At 42.4% G+C, this 11,618-nt stretch overlaps 1 protein-coding gene across 1 annotated transcript; it reads left to right on the plus strand.

Annotated features, from left to right (window-relative positions):
- Positions 1-291: 291 nt before the first annotated feature.
- On the plus strand, positions 292-6,413 carry zfp36l1a (ZFP36 like 1 zinc finger CCCH-type a). The gene is made up of 2 exons (XM_014991945.2): positions 292-1,143; positions 3,224-6,413. The coding sequence occupies exons 1-2, from the start codon at positions 1,093-1,095 to the stop codon at positions 4,289-4,291; spliced, it is 1,119 nt and encodes a 372-aa protein (XP_014847431.1). The 5' UTR covers positions 292-1,092; the 3' UTR covers positions 4,292-6,413.
- The last annotated feature ends 5,205 nt before the right edge of the window (positions 6,414-11,618 follow it).

Here is an 11,618-nt window from a genome sequence, read left to right on the forward strand (position 1 = left end):
GCGTCCCAATCAAGCTTCGAGGTGGAAAAACATTGAGGACCTTAGGTACGCTGACGTAAAGGTAAAGTTTGCAGCTGCTTATGGCCCCCTGCTGGTCTGGAGGAGCTCCAACAGAGCTTAAATTCAAAGCGTCTGCATGTGCACACAAAGAAACCAAATAAATTCTTAATAGATAACAGAGGAGAGAAAAAAAAGGGAATTTAAGCTACTTGCATCTGAGCCGAGAAAAATGTCCATATTAACAAGCCGCAGCCTTTTTTTTTTCTTTTTTTTTGTGCGGGTTGTGAGCACAACTTTAAGGTTGGATTCCCTTCTCTGAAAAAAGAGAAATTAGAAATTTGATTATATGAGCACATTATAATGTATCATAGTTCTTCCTTTTGAACTAATTTGTTGAAATTGCAATTCAACTATCTTATATCTTATTATCTCAGGAGAACTTTATAGTATTACTATAGGAAGCAAATAATTACGAAAATGTAAATATTTCTTTCTCTAAATCTACTGTTTGTTCACCAGTAATAACTGCTAAAAAAAACAAACAAACTAACTAACAAAAAAAAAAAACTTGCGTTCGCAGAATATATCAGCATGATTGAATACGGCCGGACAATGTTGAACGCAGGTCAGGTAGGCTTAACTGGAGATGACCCTCCCAAGGAGACTCTGCTTTGGGCCTCGTAAAACTTTGAGCCGCCTCTGGGGGTTGCGGCTGATCTGAAAGCAACCGTGTCTAAGCCAAGCAAACTTCTGCCTCTGTTATTAAGAATTCACAGCAACGTAGTGATGTCAAAGAAACTGACAAGCCAGTACACATTAGGAAAAAAAAAAAGAAAGAGAAAAAAAGTCTGTCTGTAAAAGAAGAGGAACAAAAAAAAAGTTCAGAAAGTAACCGCCCAGCACTTCTGTAGCTCCTCCTTGCCAGGGCTTATAAAGCCAATGTCCGAGCTAAAGCGGGGCAGAGGGGGAGTCTGCAGGGTGTAGAATACACAGGAGCTGCGAATCAGAAACTCCGCAGACCTGCGTAACTTTTCCAACAAGCGGCGGCCGCTTTTTTTTTTTCTTTCCTAACTCGACTTGGTTTCTGGAAAGATGACCACAGCCGTGGTGTCGCCTTTCTTCGACTTTGAAATGATAAACAAGGTATTTTGAACACTTATTTTTATTTATTTTTTTAAAATCTTGAGCTTAGTTTTGGTGAGTTGCTGTGAGCGCAGTGTGCAGGAATGGCGAGCCGCATGACCGCGGCCCTCTGCTGCCACAGCCGCCGCTCTTCGCGCTGCCTGGTTTGTTTTGCTGAGTTTTCTTCACTTAGACTAAACAATACGGCCGTGCTTTTTGACTTAGTCCATCCCCGGCAGGGCATTTGTGTTTAATAATTATCTCCTAGCCGACTCCAAGCGTGTCGGTGCCGGTAGTTTGACATTAGTTTTAATGGTAAACTCGGTTTTTTTTTTTTTTTTTTTTCCATTTTCAGCATGTGCCACATCAGCTAACGCAACTGTTGCTTCAGTTCAGCCCCACAGGCCAAGACTGGCTTCGTTTAAAGACAGGGGAGGTTTTGCGCTACTTTTTAATACTCGCAGCAGCCACATGCTCGCTAATCATTAACAAGGTTTACTGAGCTTTTAGCTTGGTCTTTGCTCCTGGAAGCTGTTGAAGGCTACTGCCTCTCAGGGGCGCTTCCAGAAAGTTTCTAAAGAGAGCAGTAAACCTTGGGGTGAGCACAACAACAACAAGAAAAACGAACTGTTAATCAGAATATTTGGAGTTTAGATAAGCTTTCCTCATCTGTAAGGCTGGTTATCAGTGGTGGATGCTAAAAATGGCAAAGAAAACTTTCATTAGTAGTAATTCATACACACCCATTCACACTTTACTCTCCTGTAAACAAGCTGTTTTATTACGGAGATAAATCCTTGTAAAATGCTCAAATCTTATTCGTGGTTGAATAGGATTCTTCTTTTTTTTTTTAAAGGTAGAAAAACTAGCTATTACTACTTATTTTGATTCTGATCACCTTTTAGACGATTTGACTCTTATGTTACATGGTGCATTGGCTCCACTGACCAAACAATGATTCCAAGGGACTAAATTCTAGTGAATCACAAATAAGCTGGGTACAAAAAATAACCAAATTTGAAAAGGAGGCAACATCCCAAAACATTATATTGAAAAAACATTGTAAGTGTGTCTGGCTGAGGTGGTAAAGCCCCTGTCTTCCCCCCACCGATCCTCCCTTGATGCCACCTCTGTTTAAGCTCAGTGAGTGATGTGATGTGTCTTAGATGTGTCGTAACACATTTTATTTCGCCTTTCTCCTCCCCTCCATTGCTTCTGCTACTTTTCATTCTCATGTTAATCAGTCACCTGTGGTCGTTGGGTGGGTGTGTTGCGATGCAGACCCAGAGTTTCTCTTTGTAGTCCGGCAGGCAGGATGTTTTGCCTCTCTTTCGCTGTCTTTCAAATGACGCAGCCCACAGGCCTCTCATGTGCTGCTGTTGCTCCATTTACTAAACAGGCACACATTCCTAACCAGGGCAACTTGCCAAACCAGCTGCTGTTCTATAGGCCTGTATCCGCTTCTGTTGTCAGAGCCAAAAAGGAACAATCGTGCAGTTCGATAGGAGGTTTCTATTCAGTCTCACCCCCCACTCGCATCCCCCGTACGCCGGTGACCGTAAATAAAGTCAGCTGGCTCCAAATAAGTAAACAGAAACCAGATGTGTAATCTAACCTCTGGATTAATGCTGCTGTTGCGTGCATACCTCGTTGTGCTTTGAACTGAACATACCGTCCCCATTGTAAAGCACGGTGGAGGCACTGATATGCTGAGGGGACGTTGGATGGAGCTACCGTATCCAACTGCAATCATCTTCAGAATATTAATATCCTAACTACTGCATTTATGAAGGACTTGTTTGGGAGAAATATCTGGTTGACTGTTGAATGTCAGATGACATTGCATTGAAATCCTGCTTGCCAGAGCTGTACCTGACCACTTGGGTTTACTTTTAATTTGTTATTAATCTTACTAATCCTACGGCTCAGGCAGTGCGGTGAAGACTTTTTTTGATGATGGAAAATAATGTTCCAATGTTGTGTTCTCCTAATACCATGCAGCCCTACTTTTTAATATGCAATCTCTTTGAAACCCTTGACATGTCAGTCCTGAAGACAATCCTAGACTATGCTCTCATACCACGTGTTTCTTTCTTTGCAGAACAATAAATTCAGCTACAACAACAACCTGGGGGGCCCTCACCCAGTGTCTGTCCCTTGCACTGGCACCAACGTGCCCCTCTCCAATGCCACCGGATCCCTGCTGGACAGGAAGGCGGTGGGATCCCCCGCAATGGCAAGCGTGTTCCATCGGCGTCACTCTGTCAGCAGCACCAAATTCAGCCAGAACCAGTTTCTGAACAGCCTGAAGACGGTGGAGCACTCCTCGCTCATCTCAGGGGCTGGCAATGCCAGCAGCAGCAACAACAAGGAGACCCGCCTGCGAGACCGCTCCTTCTCCGAGACGGGTGAGCGGCTCCTCAACAAGTGCCTGGGGCCCTCCAGCCCAACGTGTGGTGGCGGCGGCGGCAGCAGCCCGGTGAACTCCAGCCGTTACAAGACGGAGCTGTGCAGGCCCTTCGAGGAGAACGGCACCTGCAAGTACGGCGACAAGTGTCAGTTTGCCCACGGGGTGCACGAACTGCGCAGCCTTAGCCGTCACCCCAAATACAAAACCGAGCTGTGCCGCACCTTCCACACCATCGGCTTCTGCCCCTACGGGCCGCGTTGCCACTTCATCCACAATGCCGAGGAGCGTCGTGGACCTCCGCAGCAGTCGTCCCCTTTAAACTCTTCCAACAAGATGGAGAGGCCCCGGCTGCAGCACAGCTACAGCTTCGCTGGCTTCTCCAGCTCCGGGGGACTTAGGGACAGCCCGACCTCGGTCACCCCACCGCCCATGTTCTTCCCAGACGAGGTCCCAAACTGGCCCAGCAGCAACCCTTTTACCTACTCCAGCCAGGAGCTGGCCAACCTGTTTGGGCCGAGCCTAAGCACCGGTACGGCAGGCGTGGAGCCAAACAGCGCCGCGCCGCCCTCTCCGACCGGCACGCCTTACTTCTTCAGACCCATGTTGGAGTCCCCTCCGCTGTTTGAAACCTCCTCAAGCCCCCCAGACTCTCTGTCAGACCAGGAAGGCTACCAGAGCAGCTCCGGCTCCGAGTCGCCCTCGCTGGACAACAGCCGACGCCTTCCCATCTTCAGCCGCCTTTCCATCTCCGACGAGTAACGGCACGCTCTAAAGATCGGTGACACAAAGAGAGCATGGCACTCCCCTCTACCTCTTCCCCTCTGTTCCCCTGAGCTTCCCCTGTCCTCCCTTACTCCAGATCCTTGTTGTTTTTAAGGATGTAATAATAAAATTAAGGGAACTAAATTATATTTTCACCCCAGCTGATCTGCACATAAAGTTTTAGAAATGATGCCATGTGTCATAGTGCCAAACGAGGAGTGGAAACTGAACAATGAAAATCACAAGAACAACAATTGACTGTTTTTTTTTTCCAGGTGCCACTTGTTTATTTTTCTCTTTCCCTCTTTTTTTTCTTTATTTCATTCGTGAATGTGTAGCAGTACAAGTGGCCTTGGAAAGGGGGAGTGCATTGCACTAACCCAACCTTCCCTTCCCTCCTGTCTTCCTGCGTTGTGTCCCTGATGACGTCACTTCCCCCCTGAGCTAGCTAGAAGGTGCTCACTAATGTAATTGTAGCTCTGCAGCAGACGTTTCTTACAGACTGATACGAGACAAAAACAAAGTAACAGACCCTGAAAAGATATGAATAGTTGTTTTTTTTTTTAAAGAAAGGTTTAATAAAAAAATAAAGTGCCTGGGGCGGCTTCTGCATGCGTTTAGGGTGAATGGACTACTGTTTTTCGCTTCTTTACCTGCTCCCATGCCGTTGTCGGTGCTCCTCGAGTCCCGTCTTCTGTTTCTGATCTGGGTGAGTCTGCAGGAAGGACTTTTGAACTGGAAGTTGGTTAAATACTCCCCTCGCCCTTTCATCTGAGTTTCCCCTCCTGTTGCTGGTCACTGGCTTATATATTTTATTTGTCACTATCTGGGGAAGGAAGTCTATCGAACTGATCATTAAACCTGTATGACTTTGCTCCCGCTCCCCCACCTCGTCGTTCCTCTCCGGTCTGGGGGATTTCCAGCATTCCCATGGTGCAGTTCAGATCGGACCTCCAAGCTGTTTTACTTTATCCCCCCCCCCCCTCTGCCCTTCTTTTGTCCCTCTTTACAATCTGCTCCACTGAGCATTCTGTACTCATTACACCCCTTTTGCTTTCATTATTTGATTATTTTTTATTAATGTTATTATTACGGTTATTATTTGAAAAAAAGAAAAAAAACTTTCCAGACAGAAGGTTTGCGTGTCACTGCTTATTTAACTTATCAGAACATATTTATTGGTGATCATATGCATTTTTTTGTTAATTTTGTTTTTTGTATTTATCTGGATAATGAACAATAGAATATATTTTCTTTTATGTTAAATTATGATCTTCCATATTAATCTAAAGATTGTGAAGATGTTTTTTGTCAGTTTTTTCCTTTTTTTTCCACAGTTTAATATATTGTACTTCAATGACTTTTTTGTTCTGCAACTACACTTTGTCAGAAATGAAACTAATTTAAAGCAGAAAAAAATGCAAAAAAGAAGTTTGCGTTTTTGATTATTTATTATACTTTTTTCTTCTTTTCTTATTTTTGTTTTTCCTTTTCTCCCTCTCATTGGACTGCAATTCCATCTGAACAAGATTTGCTTATGTTCATTCCAGATGTTTTCCCTGCACAACTTGCAACGATCTGACAGTAGCAGTTGCCAACTGTTATTACATAAATTGAGCTTTTTTGAGATAAAATTCTTGGGGAAAAAAAACCCTGTCCCAATTGGAGGACTGGTTTAAAATGGTTTTCCTCCCAGTTTGTTATTACAAGCAATAGCTGTGACCAAATGAGTTGAGGAAAGTGTTTTTTTTTTCTTTATAATTTGATCGGATGCTTGACGCACTTGCTCGGCCCCCTTCTTGACCAGTGGAAGTGCCTCTTTGAATACATTCCAGGTAGCTAAAGGCTTCTCAGCCTTTTTATATTTGATTTAAAAAAAAAAAAAAAAAAAGAAAAACAGAGTACAAGTCGCTTGTTCTGTGTTGCCTTCACGTGTGAAAGGATTATGACACAAAGAAAGTGAAACTGTTGAATGTATTTTTTTTTCTTTTTTTAGTTCAGCCATGTGTTTTCACTACAGTAATTTCTGTGAGTTTATATCAAAACCTATTTTCCCTCGTTTTTTGTAAGTATTGATTGCAGTTAAGTCAATAAACCCCATATTTTTTGGAAAACTTAACATGTGTCTCGAGTTCTATCTTTGGGTTGTTGATTTGGTGCTTTTTATGAACTTCATGTGATGAAGCAACACACAGTAGTGTATAATTCATAAATTAAAAAAATGGAATAACAGGTGGATTTCCTTTTAGTATTAAATCTGATGCTGCGTTTTTTTCCTTGAACACACCAATCCTGTGGTGAAACATGCTTTTATTTTGGCGGGAAGAAGGAATGTGGGCATGGGGCATTGGATGCTGCATTATAAGCTTAAATCTTTCAGTCCTTCAAAGTTACATTTTTTGCAGATGCGTCTTTTTGCTGCAATCACAGCTGCATGTTTTTGGTATTTTACTAAAAGCTTTGCATATCTGAACGAGAGACTGCATTCATTCAAAACGGATCAACCTCAGTTAGACTGGAAGGAGAAAACCTGCACAGATTCTCCTTTAAATATAACTTAAAAACAATGGACAAACTCTGGCACTTTGTCCATAGGCCTCAAAAGCATGATTTGCTCTACGCCGCTGTCGGTCTGGTGGTGTGTTTAGGGTTGTTGTCCTGATAGGTGAATTTTACAGTTTTGTTCCACTATTATCCCTGTTTGTTTCCCATAGTGTGATATTTCCGCCACAGTGTTTTATTAAGGAGATGGTGTTGTGCAGGATCAGATTTTCTAGATACTAAATGGTCTTTGTGGACAGTAATCATACAGGAAATGTGGAGGGGGGGAAAAGAAGAGGTAAAAGTCTCGAGGTTAAACCCAAGACGCCGTTAGTATCAGGTTTTTATTTTGACTATTTTCTTTCCCATTCAGCAATCATGCTGATTTGTGTTTGCCTTATGATGAAAAGTCATTGAAATGTGTGGCTGTAATGTGGCAAAATGAAAAGAAGGTCAAAGCGTGAGGCAGGGAACCCTGGAGTGACTTAAAAGAACCAGACGTTGCTTTGCATACCTGCACTTCAAACCCAGACCTCTGTAATGCACTTTCAATTGTGTCAGTTAGCCAAAGCCTCGACAAACACAACAAACTCGACTCTTGCTTTGCATAAAGGTTCACAGTGTGTCCACAATTGTTGAGAGGAGAAACCGAATACCAATGGAAAAGTAGATTCGCCTTCCCAGAACCAAAGGGAGTTTCAGTGTGGTGAGAGTTGATTGGTCAGCTGCTCAGGCTGCAGTCAGGGCTATTGACCCGGGGATAATCAAAGTCTGATTGAGCAGGTTTAGTCACACAAAGAATCAGCACTCCTAGTTTCAGCTGAACTATTGATCAGAGCATGCCGTAACCATAACGTTTCCAGGAATGAAAAGTTACGCACTCAGGCAACGACAAGATCGTTGATACTAAGTCGCAAGCTGATCAATAAAGCGGTTTGCGCGACAAAAACAGCTGCGTTTTGTGCTTGTTAGCCGTCGTTTGTGACGCAGTTCATCTGATGTATTTCTAAAGAAAGATAAATGCATAAAGCTGTCTCTGTTCAACATACTTTAGCTTCTCCTACATTGACTCAGCTCAACATCTGTGCTGCTTCTGCTTTTCCTCTCCTCCTCTCTCTCTGGACTCTTCCCGTCTGTCTGTGTTTATACTCTCAGATTGCAAAAAAAAAAAAAAATGGAGCCTGAACAGGAACTACTTTTCTTGGCACAATGGTGAGTGCTGACCCATGACCCCTGAAGATCTCCTTATTGCTTTATTTCAGGGAAACTCAGGCCCTCTAGATTTGTGTCTTCTTTACCTTTACTGCCAGTCCCAACCCCAAACAAGCTACAGTGTTCGCAAAAGTATTTACACCCCTTTAACAAATTCGCATTTTACATACAAAAAAAAAAGCTTTAGACAGACACCAAATAGTATATTTTTGCAAAGGGGAAGGAAAAATATATTTTTTCTTCCTTTTTAGTACTCCACCCCCCAAACCTCCAGAGTAAAAATATTTGCAACCAATTATCTTAAGAGGTATTTACTAAACAGTATTTACTAAATAGTAAACACATAGAACATTTGTGATGAGACGGCTTCATAAAGACCGTGCCACAAAGGTTAGGGAGAAACATGCAGAAGATGTTCATCGCCTGTTAGAGGCTGCTAAAGACTTGAAACTGGGGTAGAGGTTCACCCCGGGCCTAAACAAAGAACAATAAAAGTATGTAAGAAATGTTTTAAATCCACGCTGGAAAGGCACAGTCAAAGTACAGACCTAAATCCAAAACAACAAGGGGTAAGAATACATTTACAAGGCATTGTCCCAGCCCAAAGTGGTCTCTTTAGGTGAATTTCTTTAGATTGTGTCGAAACTTTTGAGAGCTCATATGAACTGTTATGTTGATGATGACCTGCTTTACATTAAAAGCAACAGAAACTCTTTAAAAAGACAAACAAAAAAATCTGGAAGTTACCCAGTATTTCCAACTCCAGTCCTTTATGACCTGTCCATGTTTTAGATTCATCTAAATCAGGTGTGTTAAACCAGGGCAAGCTCTACAACACGTTTGTCAAACTCAAGGCCCGTGGGCCAAATCTGGCCCACCACAGCTTTCTATGTGGCCCTCTAGATTCTAGACTAAACACTGTCTTCAATACTATGTTATCAATCAAATCAATGCAGTTTTAATCTGTTTACTGCCAGATTATGTCAATCGGTCCCTCCAGCTTCTTGAGAATTATCGAGGAAATTCACTGAAAATCAACAAATTGCGCTAAAAACTGGGAGTTAATTGCAGATTTTTCTCAAAAGTTGTCAAAAACTTACTTACTTGTACTAAACAGCTGCCTCAGCTTTAATTAATGTGAGATTATAGTCCATGATCTATACATCGAGTAATAAAAAGTCATATTTATCTATGTAAATAAGCACAAATATTTCCCCAAAAATTCCACAAGCACTTTGATTTTTATTGGGGGAAAAAAATGACAAAAAGTATCAAAATCCTGGAGGGACTGCAAAACAGTTTGTGAAACAGGTTTTATCAATACATTCTGGCACAACCGGCCCTTTAAGAGCATTCATGATGCTGATTCAGCCCAAAACAAAAATGAGTTTTGACACCGCTGCTCTACAACATGAAGGACTGACTTTGGCTGCCAGTGAAGTAAAACCAACAAGCTTGTCTGGGTGTTTCTTCTGGTTATTATTTACGTTAAATGAAGTTTTTTTTAATATAACTTTGGTGGTGCTGACGTGCAAAGAGAGGGGGAAAAAATAAAGATGGTTCCTTCCTCAAAACCTTTATCATGTTGTGTCTTGATCGCATCAAAGGCAAAGCAAAAAAAAAAGAAGAAAATTAATAGTAAAGGTCTATCAAGCTAAACGCAGGTGACTAGAGCTCACACAAGCCTTTTTTTAGAAGAACTTAAAATGTGCAGTTTGAAGCACATGAAAGAGGGCTGCTTCCTGTGCGTGCGGTCTGTGCACAGAGGCACCTTGATATAAAGTACCAGGAAGTGGCTTTTTGTGCCGGCAAAGGTGCCGGATGGAGGGGGTCGTCTATTCTTTGAGATGTGGCAAAAAAGAAAAAGGAGAAGAAAAAAAAACTTCCATTACTTTAAAACAACAGGTTAGTTTCCAAAATGAAGACAGAGCAGTGACACGTATGACACTTGTGGTTCATTTACTTACCACCTGTGCAGAGGGGAAAAAGTGATTGTATTGCTCTGCCCAATCGTCACTCACCTTTAACCTGTGAGGTTGAGCAAGCGAATGCCGCAGCATGTACGCCGTGTGCAACTGTGCTATCAAAAGGACTACCTCCTTGTTTGAGAAAGAGTTGAGCAAATAACACCGATGTGCTGACTGTCCCTTATCTGTTAGCTCTAACATCCGAGAGACCGGCACATATCTGTAGACTGACGCTCGTGGACGCCCGTGCACGGTTGAGGGCCCGCGCACCAGGAGCTGCAGCAGGTGTAGTGGAAGAGATGATTAATCGCCAAACAAGGGCTGAGGTCAACACTGAGTGCGCAGGTTAGGTTACAGGCTTTTGTCTGTAGAAAACAGAGACACAATTAACCTCATTCAGACACAAATACCAGAGTTCAGGGACCTGCAGTAGAAGCATCCGCCCAAGCAAACATGGCATACTTCATGTGGGGGCAGAAATGTTCTGCTCAGCGGAAACAAGCGGAGAGCGAGTCAGTCGTGTGATAAAAACACTTTGCACAAGAAAACACACTGATTTCCACTGATTTCGGCTTCCAGATTCAACCTTTTCATGACAGAAAACTAAGTGACAAAGAAAACAAACAAGGGTCTAGAATGAGGTGATGATATTTTCCAATAACGGAGTGTATTCGTACCACCTGGCATCGGGGTGCTAGCTATTTGGTATTTCATTGATTTTTATCAGGCGTCACAAAATGATCCATTTCACCAGATTAAAAAAAGAAAGTCCACTATTGCACACCTGCTTTGACAATGAAGATACTTCAAGTAAATAACTTGAAAAAAATTGCCTTTCCACCCATGTGATAGAGTAGCATGTGATTAGATCTCCCGCTAAGCCAGGCTGCTAACTGGAGTTAAAAACTGGTTTGACCGAATCACCTGAGGCTGCGGTTCTTCCTCCAAGTGTGCAGTTTTTCCTGGTAACCCCACGGTCTTTCTATGAGTTTGAGAATTCGCTCTGTGTAGTTCATCCACAAAGGCTCACGATTTCTGGTTCGGAACAAAGATTCAGGTCAGTCGGGAAAAGAACGACTCTATTTCAGGCGACCATTAAGTGCTGGTGCCTTCTGAGGGACGACACAGTAATTTACCAGTCACTACACTAAAACAACATTAAGGCTGGGTGGATTATAAGCTACACAGGCACTTTATGGACATGTTGTCAAAGATGTTCGTGGATGTTTTATGTTTAAACCTCTGTTGACAGACACTTCAACATTCACAGCAAGACAATAAACAGTGTAGCAACAGTGTTACTATGGTGAAATTACAGGTAAACAGAAAGGTACAATAAAAACAAATGTATTTTTAATAAGTGAAACTTTGTCATTCCTGATGGTCACTTTTGTCATTGTGACCTTACTGACAATAAAACTCAGTACTATGAGTAAGGTGATGGCTCATAGGAAACCAGCAACTTGTTAATTTAGAAATGACTTAGCTTAGCTGAATGGCAGGTGAGAAACAGGAAAAAAAAAACTCCTCTTCCTTTGCCAAAGGTTACACTAATACGAATACTTGCACTTTTAAAGCCCCAACAGTCAAAGTGGTGTCAAACC

This window comes from Poecilia mexicana, unplaced genomic scaffold (assembly GCF_051168715.1).
Source record: "Poecilia mexicana isolate PSO_F unplaced genomic scaffold, ASM5116871v1 scaffold_22, whole genome shotgun sequence".
Lineage (NCBI taxonomy): Eukaryota > Metazoa > Chordata > Actinopteri > Cyprinodontiformes > Poeciliidae > Poecilia > Poecilia mexicana.